The sequence below is a fragment of the Lathamus discolor genome, chromosome 22 (genome assembly GCF_037157495.1).
Source record: "Lathamus discolor isolate bLatDis1 chromosome 22, bLatDis1.hap1, whole genome shotgun sequence".
NCBI classification, from domain to species: Eukaryota; Metazoa; Chordata; class Aves; order Psittaciformes; family Psittacidae; genus Lathamus; species Lathamus discolor.
The window spans coordinates 3,897,321-3,916,034 of NC_088905.1; the positions used below are offsets into that span (position 1 = coordinate 3,897,321).

General features: G+C 44.5%; 1 protein-coding gene across 7 annotated transcripts in view; it reads left to right on the forward strand.

The window, feature by feature from the left end:
- EBF2 (EBF transcription factor 2) overlaps positions 1-18,714 on the forward strand; it is a 118,184-nt gene that overhangs the window by 84,971 nt on the left and 14,499 nt on the right. For all 7 annotated transcript variants that reach the window (XR_010608133.1, XM_065659284.1, XM_065659283.1 and 4 more), the window contains 6 exons: positions 7,790-7,907; positions 9,514-9,644; positions 10,188-10,314; positions 17,157-17,245; positions 18,114-18,179; positions 18,286-18,463. Coding sequence is in view for 6 of the 7 variants with exons in the window: in XM_065659284.1 (XP_065515356.1) it covers positions 7,790-7,907; positions 9,514-9,644; positions 10,188-10,314; positions 17,157-17,245; positions 18,114-18,179; positions 18,286-18,463 (709 nt within the window). In the remaining variant the exon portion in view is untranslated. The remainder of the gene's footprint in view (positions 1-7,789; positions 7,908-9,513; positions 9,645-10,187; positions 10,315-17,156; positions 17,246-18,113; positions 18,180-18,285; positions 18,464-18,714) is intronic.

Sequence of the window (18,714 nt, forward strand, 5' to 3'; positions counted from 1 at the left end):
AGAGCCTAAATACCTTCATATTTCCAGTGAAGCATTGAACAGGGAAACTAAAGTGGGTCCTGCAGCACCCCCATGGCCTCTGATAGAATGCCTGCAGCTAGCCCCCCTGGCTATATGTGGGACAGTATGGCTTTGCTTGTGACCTCTGGACCAAAACCAGCGGTGTGTTGGGAGTAGAACAAGAGCTGGGATAGACTCTTCATCTGCATTTTCTGCCTTGCAACTTGCCAAGCCAGAAAAACAGAGCCAAGTGAAACTCTGGTTGTGTTTTGCAGGGCTTGCTTAAACTCCTCCTGCACTTTCAGTCTATGCGAGTTCATCCCCTCTGAGCTTCATTATGAGCTTTAAGTTCAAACCTCCAAATTAATCAGGCTCAGGCAAACCCATTAGGTTCAGCTTCCTCTTTCTCAAACCCAGAAATGTCGACACGACTTTTCTCAGCATTACAAAAATGAAATGAACCCTTTGAGACAAACTCTCGAGGTTGTGAGTGCAGGGATCTTCCTTCGGGCTTGTTCCGAGCGGGACACATCGGTTGATGAGCTTTGTTCTGGCCTACAGAGGTCAGGACGGATAAAAAAGGATACAAAACGTACTTCAGCTGCTAAAATTTTACACATTGGGAGTAAAAAAGCTCAGTGTTCTGAGGGAAATTAGCCGGGATGAGCCAGAAAGACAATCAGCAAAGAGCTTGTTTTCTGCCTGCCTCCTTGTTTATGGGGATAGAAGCACGACTTCCCGGGATGTAATGGAAGTTAAGAGCGTTCTTGAGCGCTCCACTGTCTCTGTCCTCTGGATCTTCTTTTTCTGGTGGATTTTTTAGGGTGGTTTGTGGGTTTGTTTCTTTGGGGTCAAAGCTTTTTTGCCTGCTGCTCGCTGAGTATGGTCCCCCCTAAAGTCAGAAGTGGGGAGAGAAACCTGGATTACTTCGAGCGTTAGTGATGTGCTTGCGCACTGTGAACGCGTTCATTTTCATTTTAGCTGTTAAGATTTACATCAGGCAAAGTAATTAATGTGCAGCATTGTTTATTGGGATTGAAAGGACAGTCAGTTGTTCGTCCTCCCAGCACAGGAGCATGTGTGAGCACAGTAAAAGCAGGGTCAAAAGGCTCAGCGCTGTAGGGTACTTTATTCATTTTATGATTTAATTCACTGTGTTTTATTCTTGAACTACATCTAAAACCGTTATTGTTTTTTTCCCCATAAATTATTTGTACAGCTGTTGTTATTAGGGCCCTCCTTTCTGAAACATTTGCACACATTTAACTTTCCTTATGCAAGCAGACTTGTGCAGCAGCGCTGCTGAGAATCTTTTCACTCGTACCTATGTTTTCCTGCAGAAATATGTTCATTTTCAACGTGTCAGATCTCCACGAGACATTAAGATACTCTTTTATGGTTAAACAACAGAAGAGAGAATCCTTATCTCAGAGTTCTCATTTAAGCTGCTACTGAAATCTGGAACTAAAAGGGTCCCATCAAAAGCCACTTTTGCTCTTCAGTGGAGATTGAATGAAAGCCCCAAACCCAGGCTTTGTTGTTGAGACACAAGTACAAATAAGAGACATGGAATTAGTGCTGTACAATGCATCTTATTGAGCTCTTCCAGCACGGAAGAATGGTTACTCATGTCTGGAAAAGTGTCAAGTTAATGCTTCGGATTAGAGATGGGTGTGAAGTGACACAGTTTGGGCTTGCCTTGGCTGACCACCAGCGTTCCAGGGCACTGGGCTCCAGTCTCTGGCCCTGGCCTCAGCCTTGCTTCTAGATAGGTCATAAGATTTAGATATTTTATAGCAGAGTTATGATGTATTAAACTCAATTAAATGTTAAATTTCACTTATATCACATTCATTTAAAACAAGGAGGGTGAGGAGAAGAAGGGATGGAAAGGTTACATTAACACTGCATTGTAAAATTCATACAGCTCCAGATGCCTAAAGAGGTGTTGTTTTAGTATAATTCTTCAGTTTAGAGAGCAACACCAGCTGCTTTGTGATCACATTCACCAGCTGAAATTTGCTTTGATATTGAGTAGAGCTTCAAAGATGCAATGAAAATCTCTTTAAGTTTCATTTTTTCAAATGAAATACAGAGATTTTCTACTGTTGAAAAAATGCTAAACCTCAGAAGTTAGAGGATGAGTGATCATTATTTAGTGGGATTTTCCCCCACAAGTAACATGATTTTACTGTGAATTGCTCACTACTGCAGTGGCTAAAGCAGGGAGAGGGAGTCTTTCTAGAACTAATGGATGTTTTCGTGGTTACTTGCTGGCTGCCCAGATAAAGTATGCAGATGGAGTAACAAATCCTTGTGAATTTAACTGAAACAAATACTGATTATTTCGCAATGAAAATACTTCTGACCAAAGATTATCAGTGGAAAACTGAAACAAAAACCGGGTTAAAATCACCTCTTCAAGCTATAGTGCTGACTGGGTTCAGCTGAGCTGCAAAGCTGAGTTTACACAGGTACTGTCATTGCTGTCACTGCGGTAGTCTCAGTGAGTGATTCTCTCAGGAACAGAATAAAACAAATATGATGCCCTCCGTTTAATGAGGACTTCTCCTGGAGAACTTGATTGAAGCCCTATGGTGCTTAATGGTAACGACCGGTGTGTAATGGGGGACAATAATTCTGTGGAATTAAGATAAGGCACTTCAGCTAAAATGCTTCAGCTGAGACCTGGCACCAACGCATTAGACTCCTGTTGATTGGGAATTCTGCTTCATCCAGTAACGTACTGATTAAACAGATCCTACAGAGAGAATGGTACAAGGCAACGGAACTTCAATGCTAACAATGGTCAGCTTTGAACCGACATGCTTTTTAGAAACACAAAGAGAAAGGTCAGCAGTTGCCCTCTGTTTTCAGCAGGAATCATGCCATGGAATGTTTCCTGGCAGGTATCCCCCTCTAGGTGCTCTAGGGGAGAAAGAGAAAGGAAAAATAACAAGGTGTGTCCCTGGGGAGATTTCCTGCCTGACCTCAGAGTGGTTGGATCAGTTCATCATGAGGCACATGAGCAAAGCTGGCTGTGCTTGAGAATTCACCCAGCTGGCTTCTGATACGAAGCACTGAAGGATCTGTGTCAGTCAGGAAAAAGGAAACTGGGTAAGAGTGGTGGGGCGGTACTGTGAGTTAGCAGCGCAGGCTGGGAAAACAAAAAGGGAGAGCAGGGATGAAGCATAAAGGGTCTAAATCGAACTCCTTTTTATGCCGATGGTGAGAGAATGTGCCAGAGACCCCCACGGTCTCTTGGATATGGGTAGGAATTGCTGAACTGGTGTTAGAGAGGTGAGTGCTACATGGACTAGTGTTATGGGAGACTAATTCCCAGGTATAGACTGCAAAACAAGTGCAGCGAGTATGAGCACAGTCTAAAGCTATTAATGGGTGGCACATTTCCTCATCAGATAGTGACTGACACAAAAAAGGGTGATGTTATTTTAGGTTCTATATGAGTAAGGGGAGAACTGGCTGCAAGTGCAGAAGAAAAAGCAGCCATGGAGCTTAATGTGCTTAGATCTGGAGATGAAATAGCCATTGTGACAGGGAGTTGCCAGAGGTATGTATTGTCTGTTAAAAACAAACCACAGATGAGGTTGTTCTCCTATCCCTGTGCCCCTAAAATCTTGGGAGCCTCTGTTTCTGAGATGAATCATAGACTTACAGATTAGTTTGGGTTGGAAGGGACCTTCAAAGGTCATCTAGCCCTGCAGTGACCACATCCAGCCTGCATGAAGGCTACGTGCATAGGTTTTTGTGTTAGCCCAGAGTCTGCAGCAGGCTCAGGGAGGATATCCCGAAGAATTCAATGGAAGTTTTGAGCAGAGAGAGGCTGTTGGCATTTTTCACATTGTTTATGTTATTCCTAATCCAGCTATGGAGCAAACACATAATATTCCAGCCTCTACTCCTGTATTACTCCCTCAACCAAAATGCCTATTGACATCAATGGGAGCCCTGTCCAAGTGAAGACAGCAGGATGGGGCCTGACATCTTTCCTTCCACCCAGCTGGAAAATACTAATAATGATGATAATTTTTTAGATCCTCATAGTAGTTCTTCTTTTGAAAAGTTAAAATAACAGGGTGCTGTGACCAGAGAGTTACAAGGGAAAGTGCATCAGGAATGCAATATTGTTTCCAGATGTACAATGTCATAAAGAATTTTTTCCACACTTGGAATGGTAACAGGAATTTTTTGAGAGAGATCATTTACACAGTGATGAGATACGTTACATGTAAGTAAATGCCTCTATGCCTGGAATGTTTGTACCATATGTCTGAAAAGGTGTCTATGAGTGATGCAGCTTTTATGCGTATGTGGTGATGTGTGTTTACTTGCATATACGTGATTTGAAGAGGAACATACTTTAGAATATGAAAATACTGGGGTGATGGATTGATGGGGAAGGAAAAATTGCAGTACCCAGGTAAAGGTCTCTGAAGAAATACAGCCCTGTGCAGGGAAGTGGGAGAGGGGCAGCGCAGCTCAGAGAACCTGAGTTTAATGTGCTAAAGACAGTTTGAATGTCACTGTAGGTGAACCCTCATTGTGGTTTTTGAGCAGGAATTTCATTACAGAAATGCACCTGGAAAACAAAGATAATGTAGGGATAGTGCACACACATTCCTCTGGTGCTGCTGGGGAGTCATTCTGTGTCTGTGGCTTCCCAGCTAACAAGAAGATGCCTGCAGATTTGCAGAGAGAATCTTAACAACTGCTGAAAGTCCCGCTTAGAAGCCTGGAACTCCCTCACTGTTCCTAGAGATGTGGACCCTCCATTGGATGGATGGAGGAATAACACATTGCCCTGTTGATTCCTTGCTTGATTGGGTGTCCTCTGAAACTCCAGTGGAGGTGATGGGTTGATCCAGCTGCTGGGCAGCACAAAACTTTGGTCCTTATGCTGCCTGTGTCACATTTGGCCTTTACCTACAGTTACTAGAATCCACGGCCTCTCTGTCAGATCTTGATGTTCTCAGATCGTTCCCTGAGGATTCCAGTTTGCATTCACTATTGATTTTAGGTAAAAGACCATCAAGTAAATGGGCACAGAAGCCAAATTACCATAGCCAAGAAGTCGTGCCATCAGATAGGGGTAAGAGAAAGCACCAAAAAGATTTGCCAGTAATTTGTCAGTGCTGTGGACAAATCTGAGCCTTTCAGTCTCTGTGGAAGTTTTCACATCACCTTCCATCAGCACTAAATACGGGTTCTTTTAAGCAAAAGGCCTGGAATGTTTTATGATGGTAGGAGAACAAGTGTTACTGGTAAATACATGTTCAGAAGGGTATTGGCAAAAATGCATAGAAATGGTTAACAAGGTAATGGTAAGAAATGTTGACCTTGATTTGTTTAGCTAAGATGTAAAGATTTTTGAAGGTCAAAGGTGTTCTTGTGTAGTGTTTTGGAGTCTAACTGTGTCTGACCCTCTAACATTAAGCTGCTGTGGCCTGCAGTTTTGAAGAGTGAAGCAAACCAGGGGGAAAGAGAGAAGGGGGAGAGAACAGGAAATGGAGTGAGGTGTTTCAGGAAGTTGTCAGGAGTTGACTGATTGATTCCAGATGGAAAGGGTCACCCTTCGTGACCCAGGAAATACTCACTGGGGGAAAGCAGTTGGCTTGTGAAAGGGAAGGGCCTGGGAGTTAGAGACCACAGTGGAATGCACATTCCTCTTCCTTTTATCCATAAAACATTGTTTTTTAATCTTCAAGTATAAAACAATCGGATTGTCGTGTTCATCGGGCAGGAGGGAATGACTGGAGCAAAGTGAAGAAGTTCAGTTATTTGTACGTCCATAATCTCATGATGTTCTTACTCCACATCGTTGATAATGACGGCTAGCAGTGTTGTAGCAAAGGCACAAAGGTCTCTGCTCAATTGGAGCAGCACCTTCGAGATTACTGCACACAAGGTCCAAAACTTCTGCGAACGTTCAGGTCCAGATCTGATCTTTGCATTTTGTCCTGTCCATGACAACGCTGTAGTGACTTACCCCAGGCCCAGGCTGTGGGTTGCCAAATGGCTTTGACCCTCCTGTGGTGGAGAGGTGAATAAAGATGGAACCGCTCATGCAGAGAGGTCTGAAAGTGCTTCATCCATCCCTGTTGGCTCAGGGGATGGAGGATGCTCACGACTTACCTTCAAAGCAGAGCTGTTACTCATGCTGCAGGGATCTCTGTAACTCGTACTGGAATGCGGCTCGTGTGTTGTGCACAACTTCTACACCCAAATGGTTACTCAGACAGGGAACGTGCATACTTGGAGTCTGCATCTCTTACAAAGATCTCATACTGAGAGCATGTGGGTGTGTGTTCACTGTGCTTGTGTATGTGAGCGGAGCTATGTGTATATTATACAGTGTAACTGTATATACATGATATACTTTTTATTTACATTTGGTTACAATTTAAACACTTGTCGTAAATATTTCAGACACTGGAATAATTCAGGTCTATTCCCCTGTTGCCACAGTGTGCTCTGGGCTGGCCAGGGAGAGATGAAAATTTATTTCCATTGTTTAAGGGAAAATAATGAAGTGCATCTGAGTGGGTTCAGCTATGTCATGCGGGAAATGTTCCCTTTGGATGCGAGTCTCACTCCACCCAAATGTGCAATGATGAAATCAGTTGGCACACAAAAGCAACACATTTTGTGACAAGAATGCTTGAGAAGTGTAAGAGTACAGTATGACAAGAGCCTTTTGGAATGAATTAAATCTGTCTCGAGAAAGTAAGTGTTCTTTAAGCTAGCAGAACCCCATAGAGGGCAAGGCTTCTCCCGCTATATTCTGAATGGAGCTTGATCAACAATTAGAGCTTGACATTCTCTTACCTAGACTATGACAGCCACATCTGTGGAAACTGATGAACACACCCAGGGTTGGATTCTCAATAGCTGTGAATTACTGTGGCTGTGTGGCAGCTGAATGGAGTTCAGCACTTTTGCACTAATGGTTGAAACCTGAAAGTTTCCCTGAGATGCTGCTTCTTTCAGTAGTTAAAACGCAGTTTGTTCGGGTTTTCCTAAAAGTTCATGGTTTAAAGGCACGTATATTTCTGGATTTATCAGACTTGCACCTTTGGATGTTCTGTTGTAAAGGGAAAACTAAGTGGGATTAATGAACAGACACTTCCTCTAGGAACTGACACCCAACTGGAACCCTGCAATGTGGAATTCAGGTTTAGAAACTACATCTTGATGTGAAGTCCATGGGCTCAGGTGCCTTTCAGGAGGCTCTAAGCACACGAATGTCAAACCCCAGATGTGATCCGAGGTGCTGTTTTCACAGAGTAGGAGTTTCCAGTTTGTTCAGTCAATGGAGACCTGTATTTTTAAAGCAGATGCAGGTCCATTTGCATGTGAGCGTAGTACAGCAGATGGCTCAGAATCTGCCTGTGTGTATCAGAGGGCAAATTGCTGCGGTGCTCTGCAGCCTGCCCCCCTGGTCGGTATATTCAGCCCTCTTTGCCATCAGCTATGCTACAGTGCATCATAGGGAACTAAATTTAAGGCCATCTGCAGTAGATGGTTCATTTTACAGTTAGGACTTTATACGGCCCTTAGGATGCTGTATTAAATGGAATTAATGCCTAGAATGAAGACTGGAAATACATTCTCGCCTTCTTCTTGGGCAATAAACCCTGCAGGACCTGGTGCCATTTTACAGACAGAACTGAATAATGAATAATAAAGCTGAATAATTCACATTTCACAGGTGGAATTTCAAAGCACATTGTTTACCTGCCTCCTTTCTCTTCCCTTTCTAAACGTGCAGGTTGTGCTATCAACAACAGTGAATGTCGATGGGCACGTGCTGGCAGTGTCTGACAACATGTTTGTTCACAACAACTCCAAGCATGGCCGGAGAGCAAGGAGACTTGACCCTTCGGAAGGTAGGACGTCTCTATGAAGAGCAGGCCACAGATGTGAAAGCATGTTACCCATTCTTCTATTTCTATTTGGCTTCAGGAGGCTAAGGGGGAGCTACAGAACCTCAGGGGGGTTAGAGAAGGAAGAGGCAGGAAAGCAGTGTCTACTGCATGCAAAATCTGATCCTCTTTACATCTCAGAGACTCCCCCTCCCCCAATTTATTAATTAGTGTGTACTGCAGAGCTGAAAAACACAGGAACACGAAGGATTATCTGAATTTCAGGCTTCTCGTTCAGCTGGGATAGATTTGATTTCAGGCAAATTAGGCAACATGACATCTTAGTTAAACAGAGCTGTTGCAGCACAAGATGTGTATGAAAAAGTGTCACCAGTTCCCTTAAACAAACTATGTGCAAAGCATAACAATGCACAGAAGGAGACTGACACTAATTGATTTTAGTTTGTTTGGCCAAGCAAGGCTCATGGCCGGCTGCAGGATGGGTTTTGGACTATATTAAAGCAATTACAAATACTTGTATCTGTTAAGCTTCAAATCGGTTGGCCCCTCCTTTCCCCCTCCCCATACATTCATTCCCAATGCATTCCACCTCTCTCACGCAGACACTAGCTAGAAACTGCTATCTGTGTCTCCTTTTCCCTCCCCTGCAGCTAGTGAAAGTGAGAAGAGCAAGTGATGTTAGTAGAAAAGACAAGAAAGGATATTATTTCATTATAATGTTTTGCTGCCCCACTTCTTAACCGTGCCCTGTATCAACCTAAAAGAAGAATTAATGAACTGGAAGAAAATGATTGAATCAGTAAAGAATTCAGAGTGGTGTTAATTCTCCCCCAGCGGGCAGTGAAATGGTAGAAGGAAAATCCCAGGATTCCTAGCCTAGGAAGCCATCCAGTTTTTCCTTGACTGATTGGATGTGATTGACTGGCTGTTCAAAGGAGTCTCATGTTTTTGGAGCACTGCCAAAGTTCCCCTCCACCTCTGACCCTGTCAACATTGGGAATGGAGTGATGGATTGACTTTGGTTATGGCCTGGAAACCATATTGGGTTCCTGATGGGATGCATAGTCCAGAGGCCTTGAACATATGGAAGAGAGAGGGGGGAAAAAATCTACTCTATAAAATCAAGAAATTGTCTCCTGATAGGAATTGGAGGAAACATTTGATATTCCCGTATCTTTTTTTATCCATCGATAAACTTAATAAATCCGATCTCTCTCTCCTTCCACCGGGTTTTTGTGTGAGCATATGCTAATGAATGGGGTGGTTTTTAAACAGCCTCTGCACAATCATGTAAGTGTTTCACTTTTCCACCTACTACAGTTGGCCTATTAGGCTTTAATGACACAAAGTTAAGTGCCAGTAATGAATAGGCGAGTCATTAACACCACCAAGGCAGAAAACATGGTTTCATTTATTCATGTATTGTTTGTGTATTGATTTGTTGGGCTTCATGGAATGATAAAGCAGCCTTTATGGGTGAATGGCCGGAGGGGACTTGTCCTAGGCCTTCCTGCAAGGGCTCCCCACCCACTGTTGCAAACAGTCTCAAATCTGAGTGGGAAAACAACCCTATAACCTGGTGCTCTGATGTCCTTTTGGTTCTGTTCAGCCACACCGTGCATCAAAGCAATCAGCCCCAGTGAAGGCTGGACTACCGGTGGAGCAATGGTCATCATCATCGGGGACAACTTCTTTGATGGGCTGCAAGTTGTGTTTGGGACCATGCTTGTATGGAGTGAGGTAGGTAGAGGTGCCTCCCTATTGCTTAACAGTATTAATAGGAATTAATTAATTCCTGTTCTAATAATGGTATAAAAATTGTGGTGTGTAAGGTAGGATGTATAAGCCTGTGTGAAGGGAATTTATGGGACGTATTTCCTCTGTGGAACTCCTTGCTGTGTGATGCTATTGAGGCCAGCTGCTCAGTAATATCCAGAACAGAGCTGAACAGTCGAGGTGTCTGGAGACAGTAAAGGTAACGAAAGTAAAAAGGAAAAGGTTAGAGTTTGAGAAGGAGGAAGAATTCCCTCTGGGTCCAGAAATAAGCCGGCAGTTAACCAGTCAGCATGAGCAGTGCAGTTTTCCTGGTGACAGTTTATCCTAAAACGAGTCTTCTTCTATTGAAGGTGAGAAACTAGACCAGATGTAACACTTTTGCCTGATCTGTGGTGTCTCCATTACAGCAATAAGCAATGCATTTACTCATGGTTGGAGGGCGAAAAGTGAAAGCAAGGGATTAACAGCAACGTGTTGTAATCGTGCCTCTCCTTTGTTACTTCCCAGCTGATCACGCCTCATGCCATCCGAGTTCAGACGCCTCCACGTCACATCCCCGGAGTGGTTGAAGTGACATTATCATACAAATCCAAGCAGTTTTGCAAGGGTGCACCAGGCAGGTTTATTTACACAGGTAGGTGGCTGTGATTTACGCCGGAGGCGCTCGGGGCTCTTTCCTTTGGTAATCGGTATTGACAACTCTCTGCTTGCTTGCTTTATTTATTTAGCCTCTTGGTGGTTGAAGGCCACTCTGCTGGTTGTGACGTCTGGAGATGTAAGGAGATAGCTTCGTTGTGCAGAGCTGCTGAGGCACTGTTACTACACATGTTCGTATTTTTTCCAGATTAGAGCCATGCTGTTACGATAGGGGTCTGCCTATAGGTATATTGAGTGTACAGGAACACGGGAGCATTGTTCTACGTACTGGATGATGTTTTATTTAGAACAGGATTTATTTTACATTGCCCTCTTGCTGGGGGTAACCTTTAATTTTCAAGATGATCCCAAAGGACAAGGAAGGCCTCTTGTATTGAGTGAAGCCAATGAGCCGAGCGGAAAATACATCTGTTAGGGGTGGTTTTGTTCTCAAATGGACGATCAGCATCTTTAGTGCCCTGTATTCACCTCCGCTGGCAGAGGAACACTACCTATAGATCTGAAAAGAAGAAACCAGATGTGCCCAGATGACCATCTCATTGAACTGTCAATACCAGTAGTACCAGTCATGGCATACAATGCATACAGTGTGGTTTCTGGAGCCTGTTAAGCACGGCTGGAGAATAATGGTGTGCTGAGCTCTAAAGGGTGGATTTATATTTAAGTTGAATGACTTGCTCCCACCAAATCGTGGTCAGATTTCTCAGAATGGAAGGATTGGTTTTGGGGTTTTTTGAAGCCAAATAATCCCTTTTCTGTAATCTTTGTGTATTAGAATTGTCAAAATTGAAATCATAATTTAACTCAATAATGAAGATCCAAGATTTTTGTTATTGAAAACTTCACCCCCTGTTGGGTGAATTGGAGATTTTCCAAAAGTGGAAAAATGTGAATGAAAATTTGACACTTCAGGACCTGAGAAAGAACCAATGATTTGTGAGGATCCTGTTACTGCCTTGTGCTGCTTTCTGTGCCCTTTATTAGTAGACATTCTCTAGTCGTTATCACAGATCTAAATGTAAAGTTCTTCTGTGCCGTTTTCTGCTTCTGGAGGCTTTGCTCTCACAGTGTCTTCAGCACAAACAGTACTTTGTGCTCTTGGTACCTGTGCTGAACGGGGTTAGGACTGGAGTGACAGAGAGATGTGTAAGAGGAATGTGCGTTTCTCTGTGAAGAAAAGTCACCTTAGTAATGTAAAGCTGTTGTAAGTGCAAGACTTACTTGTACCATGTAGGGGGGACTAAAGTCAGACTGCAGGGCAGTGCTTTAACGCTGAGTTAATTAGAGTGCTTCCTCCAGAAAGGACATAAAGATGCATGCAGGTGCCGTCAGGAGAGAATAGAGTTAAATACACTACCCCTGCTTTACTGCACGGGGATATAGATCCATTGGCATCCTCTGAGGAGTGAGTGGGTGCTTCCTGCCACACGTTCCGAAACAGCATTCGCAGAAGATGGCGAGTGTGAGGGTGGAACAGGCAGCTTCTCAATCTGTCTGCTGAGGAGCCTGCAGTTCTCCTGCCGTGGCAGGCAAAGTGATAAACACAGCTATCGGGTACAGCCTCACCTGTCACCAATTCCCCCAGGTTGTTGCTGCTGATAGCAGTAAAACAGCTCCTGAGCTATGAAAATAACACGGTGACTTTTATTTTCCTTGCTGTGGCTGTGATCAGAAACCGGCTGGGAGCAAATGCGTTGGTTTTAGCCCAGGCGAGCCATGCTCAGGCGATCAGGGCCCTTCTGCCTGGGTGCCTTCCTCAGAACTTCCACAACAGCTTTAGAACCTTTTAACCAGTTTCTGTCAGGTTTTAGCAGACAGGAGCATCAAAGGTGCTCGTTCGTGACAGTGGACAATGGTAAGAGAGCGCTGAATTAATCCTCCACTGAAGAGCTCAACCATGTTATTAGACAGCAGAGAAGCTACTGGAAGACAGCGTCAGGAAACCAGGTTGTTTAAATGGCACTGCCCTCAGAGTCCATGTGTGTACCCGTAGCACTCTGTAAAATGTGCTCAGTAGCAGCAGAGAGGTGCAGCTTTTTGTTGGGTAGAGTGTAGCAGACAAATAGCACATAAATACCAGAAAGGAAGGTTTAACAGATTTATAACTATTGGTGATACCGGTTACCTGATTGGTAATAAGGGGAACTTAATAGTTTAGCAACAAAAAAGTGTGGAATCCTGCAAGCTAAGAGCATGGGAAGTTGTAGTAGTTCTGGCACACCTAGGATCAGCAGCAACAACCGGAGCCCTGGTGCTGTCGGGATCATGTTGTATTAAGTCCTTCATAATTGTTAATGGCCAAGATACAGCCTCAGATGAAAAGCACAAAGCGTCAAGTCAGGAGTAGCTTCTGAGTAGCTGCCTATGGATACTTCTCAGCTATAACAGGAATAATTATTCATTGAAAGCCAAACCTTAGAGGGTCCCATTGCGTCAGACTTGGGCAACCAGGTACAGACAGACACGTGCTTCCATTGCCACAGGGCAGTGAGGCCTGTGGTCATACAGGAGAGCTGAAAGTTAGACAGGGAAATAGATCTCTTGGGCTCTGGTCGTATCCTGAACCCCAATACTGCTCTGAAATATGGAAACAGAAAACCAATGATCTTTGTGCATTGCCTACACCCCTCATATTTAATATCCAGTCAGCTGTTAATGTTTCTGATTCTTCCTTTGTTAAAGAGTCGCAGTGGCTCAGGTTGTTGGAAGAGGAAAATGCTAAACTGCTGAAAAGATGGCTCTAAAAATGAGGTATAAATTCAAGGTGCGTCACAGTGGAGCTGTTCCGGGGGCTCATACGTGTCCTGTGATGTGTGCTTCTCATCGGCTCCTTGCATGGTGTGCTGGGCTAGCACGGGGCTGTCAGCGTTCCCACTCCTGAGTGCTATCATTCAGGCACCAGATTCCTCCCATCACCCAGATGTGATGTGTGGGCTTTTCCATAAGGTTCCCAGGTGGAAACCTTTTGCAAGAGTGAAGCCAACGGGATTCTGTGGACATCTGAGGGTGTGCTAGGGAGCACAGCAAAAAGCTGGAGAGCTGCCTTGTTAGATGTTAATGGCAGTTGCTGAACCAACTGACGTGCTTTAAGTTCAGTCTCTACTTAAAGTGGGAGAGAAAAGGTTTGTTTTTAAATCACCCCACCTAAACATGTAGTCGCTGTGTGCACCTTCACCAGGTGAGCACAGAGGTTACACCAGCACCCCCGTGTTCTCAATTGCTTTGCTTTCATCAGCTGTTCCTAAAATAAGAAGGCATTTTCTCTCTGCTGCTAATCCAGCACTAGCCTCATATTCTGCCTTTAATACTACACAAACCCAGTGCTCTGCTGCTGTAAGTAGTTCCATTATAGTTCCCCTGACTTAATAACGCTTACATCAGCTTATGCCAGCTGAGGATATGTCTCGCAGGCTTTCCTACCTTAAGTCTGATCGCAGCTCGGCATTTACTCTGTCACAGAGATGCTAACCTGGAAACGTGTATATCAGGGAGATTTTGAACATAATTTTCCTTGCTGAGCAGAAATCCTCCAGGGGTTACCTTGTCAGAGCAGTGCAATATAAAATAATCTGTAGGATATGTCGGACTCCCGGTTGTACTCTATCAGCCTCTGTGCCATGCACCACGGGTAGGAGGGTACTGGCTTGCTAAAGCTTGTAAGTAGATCTGAGAAGGTCTTGTTACCTGCTTGTGGGGAACAACACTTACAAGGGTGCAGGGAGCTCTACAAATTGGAAGAGCGAGTTCGTGTGGGCAGAACACAACTGAGGTGACAGAAAGCATTTGCTCTGCCATTGCTTTAGCCTAGGAAAGGCACACACACAATAGGAGGCAGTGCCGCGTTGGGAGGGAGTGCGGTGTTTGGAAAGCTGTTACCAGCACAGCAAACAGAACACAGGATAGGACAGGATGCTCCTAGCAGCGTCCTTCCCACCCTAGACCACAAGGTACCCCTCGGAGTAGACTGACCTGTGTGTAGCTACCTCCCAAGCCCAAGATGAGTCCAATTGGGGCTGGCAGCATGGAAAGGTTTTATTCTGTCAGGTGAATACCAAGCATCTCTTTACTGTTGGCTTCGGTGAAGGTGCTCACCAGGGAAAGGTGGAATTGAGGCTTTAAGGCCACTGGTGCCTTTCCCTCGCGTCTTTAAGGCTGTCAGACATCACACTGCATAAACTGCTCCCCCTGGCTCAGTTGTCTGGGTTCAGGATGCTTCTAGAGCTCTGCCTGCTTTGTTTCTTCTCATTCAGACTTTGCAAACAGAGGATGTGCTGCTCCCCGGTCTGCTCCATGGAGTAAAGCAGAGGGGAGATGCAGAACTTTCCTAGGGTCCCTTTTTGGCTGGCAAAGAGGGGGAGCGCTCCTCTCCCACGGCGCACGCTGGCAATGTGAGGCTGAGCTGTCACTCATGATGGATTGTGCAGATCTTCATAACATCATCTTCCTTCCACAGTCTGATGTGCTTTGATGTGTGGTGAAATAATTAATACTTTAAATGTCAGCACCGTTATCGTTGGGTGTCTGAGTTAGTCCCCATTGAGATGAATGGGGCTGAGCTGCTTTTTCAGGTTTTGCAAATGCAGACAGATGTCGTGGCATCGGTTGCTCAGGTGTGAGAAATTGTTTCTCCTCCTATTCCAGTGAGTCAGGATAGCTGGAGACTTGTATTTAGACTGGAAGCACGGGGTCTGGAGGGTAAGGAGCAATAGCAGAGAGGATGCACTGTGCCGTATTCTGAGCCAGATAAAAGCTGGCAGACTGGGGGGCATTTAAACCTCTCCCTTCTGCTGAGTATAACAGTTCTGTTGGTAAAGCAGTTACACTAGAGCAGGGTTTAGATTCTAACTGACAACTGAGTTTATTCACCAGGTGGTTGCTCTTGGTTCAGAATGGTCGAGTCCTTCTTAGGACAATTCATCATTGTTGAGAAGTGATTTGCTGCTGTTTATCAGAACGAAAATACCCACGTCAATCCATTGGAAAAATGTTTGTTGAATAATAGCCAATTTCTTCTTCCTGAATTAGCATTTTGTATATTCCCATTAGCTATTTTTAGCAAACCATGTGTATCTGTGTTTGAAATCCTATAGATTTTACATTGCTTTTGCTTAGCTTAAGATCTGTAACTTCACCGGTTAGACTTGGAATCAAGAAGAGAGATGGCACAAGATGGTCTATAGGCTCTTGAGAGAATTGGCCTATAATGCTCAGGATTATTGGCAAAAGACCCCCCCCCCCCCAAAAAAAAGCCCCTTCTGTAGATTCTGTGGCAGTTGAAATGTGTATTATTAAACTCCTTAAGCAAACCAGAATGGCTCCCAGTGGAGAGCAAAGACATTCTAAGTATAGCCAAGACTAAATTCTCAGGTCTGGATTTTCTCTGCTCAATTCCCACTTGATTATCTCCTGTAATATTTAAACTTCATGCCATGCCGTAATTATTTAATAGAAAGTAAATAGAAGATGTCTCTCAGTGGGGAATGTGACCTTTTACCTTCGTGTTGTTATACCAGAGACAGGCACAGATAAACAGAGACTGTGGACCCGTGTCATTGGCTGTCTCACTGGGTAGTTCCATCCTCCTGGTGTCCCAGGCGGCTTCCCTGCGAGGTGCTGGGGATGTTTCGGGAGATGCCATCGGCATCTCCTGCAGTTGGGGTTTCCTGTGCTGCAGGCGCTGCTTAGGTAAAAAATCAGTCTTATTTTTCCAAAAGGAGGGCAAATGATGCAGGAGGGTGGAAGCCGCTGAGCGAGAATGGTGCTGACGGGCTTACAGATGGTACTCACTGAATGTGCCATGGTATTAGGGTCTCGGCAGCAATGTGTCATTTGAATTCTAATGCATCCCGAAGTGTAAGGAAATCCCCAAATCCATACCTATAACTGTGTTAGTAAACACTTGTAATCCTAATGGATTAGAGGCAGTTGAAGCTTTTGAGCATGCAGAGCACTTGACTTTTGGTTTCTGTATTAATGTGGAGTTTAATTTGGACTTGTCAGAAATGAGATTCTTATTGCCATGATTTCATAGTAGAGTATTTAAAGTGTCTGAAGTGTTACGAAATCATCAGCGATGGCAGCAGCGCTCTGCCAGCTATTACTGATCTGGGTCAAAATATCTCAGTTTATCCACTGGAGATTAACATCACCACAGTGAAGTGGCTCTGTCTGCATCACAGCCACACACCACTGACGATGTTAATGTGTCTAATGAGTAGCTGTGCCCTAGTTTGTGATGGCAAAATGTTGGGGGAGTGTTTATTAGATGAGCAAATGTGGTACTTTTCATGTCTGACCTGTTGTAATTTGTATTTGTACCGTAACTTGCTTGGCACAGTGAGTTTTGCCCAAAGTAAATACATTCATCCTTAGAGGGGTATTTTTGTGGCAGTGCCTCCCTGCTGTACCTTTCAGATTATTCACTCAGCCTTTGATAGATGAGAAATCAGCATCAGAAACTGATGTTTTAAGTGCAGAAGTCGTTATTTCTGTGTTCTCCTACCAAGGAAGCCAAAGCCATGAGTGTAAGGATTGTCTTTGAAAAGGGATTAGTGGGTGAGTAGCTTATTATTCAGCCCGTCTTGCACACAGGGCTCAGGGCTCAGCTGAGCAGGAGGCAATGACACCTCCCAGGGACCCGGGCAAGGAGAGGTTTTCTGGAGAGAAGCTGTGAAACTTGCCTGTCTTAGGTAATGAAACTTAGGCAAGGATACAGATAGATACAGATATATAGATTAGATAGAGATACAGATATGGATATAGACATGGATATACACACACTCATATAATGTGGTGGGTTTTTTCCTGTTTTCTTTTCAGCTTTAAATGAACCTACCATAGATTATGGTTTCCAAAGACTGCAGAAGGTCATCCCGAGACATCCTGGGGACCCCGAAAGACTAGCTAAGGTAAAAGAGTTTTAAGCTTTTCACTGAGCCCACTAAATATGTTCTTTAACTCTTATAAAAGAGACCAAATTGTGTCTTAGATGACTGTTAAATCTGCACATAAGTTACGTTCACCAGGTCCAAACAAGAATGTGATTGTGTGGAACCCACAGCTGCCAGTAAGTTTTATCTGTTAGAGCTCTAACACTCTGCAGATAAAATGAGCAGATATCTTCCCAGGTCATGTGCATTGTCCTTTGCAGTTATCCATAGCACTGTGTTGATGCAGCACCCGGCACAGTGTATGGCATTAATGGCTGTATTCCTTGATTTTAGTGCAGTACCAGAAGTACCAATGCACGATGCAATTGCGTGATGAAAGACTGTTGTATTCAGATATTATACTGTGTCGTATTTTCCCTAGAACCAGAGGTAACATAAGATACCTTCTAGCTAAAGTGCTTTGTTTGGTTATTGTTACTTAGAAAACAGAAATGGACGTGGGGATTAATCAGCTTTTAGGTGTCTGTGCAAAAGGATATCCATTGAAATTGAGAAGGGAACAGTTCCTATTTCACTTGGATAGGTCAGGGAAGTTCTTTTCACTTTGTGGAGCTGAGGGCAGGTTCAGGACTACGGAGAGCTCCTGATGAGCAGGAGCACGGGGCCGGCACATCTCATGCGTCGCGATGTTGGTATCAGGTTTGAGATACTGCAAAGGGTTCAGTTTGTCAGATAAGTGGCAAATAATGGTATTGAAGGGACCCAGTTTTCAGGATGAACGCACACAAACAGCAGTCACTTCAGAAAATACAATCCCAAGGTTTTATTTGCACTGAAATCCTTTTGCTGTTCTAATATCAATGTTCTGCATCTCCTCATCCTCCAGGAAATGCTGTTGAAACGAGCTGCTGACCTAGTTGAAGCGCTGTATGGAACGCCACACAACAACCAGGTCAGAATGAGTCCTCGGCAGGGGAGTGGTCCATGGTCAGGTTTGGTAATCAACAGCGGAGCTCTTCTCCATGCATGTTTCTGAACTCGTCCCCCTTGTCCCGCAGGACATCATCCTGAAACGAGCTGCAGACATTGCAGAGGCTCTCTACAGCGTGCCCCGGAATCCCGCCCAGATCCCCGCGCTGTCCAGCTCTCCGGCTCACAGCAGTATGATGGGAATTAACTCCTACGGCAGCCAGTTAGGAGTCAGCATTTCGGAGTCAACACAAGGCAACAACCAAGGTAAGCGCTGCGAGTGGCGCAGTGTTGATTTAAACGGTACAAACCGAACCACAGCTGCTACCGCAGGACCTCCTCAGCTTCTGGACCTGCTCAGCTGATGGACACAAAGGTGGCTTTGAACTGTTTGCATTAGAAGTGAAGGCGTGCTCCCACTGTGGATGGTGCTTTGTCTGCTGCAGCTCCCAGGCACCACACCAGCTATGTGTGAAATAAGTCTTGAGTAGTTTTTGATACCAGCTTTACCCCAGTCC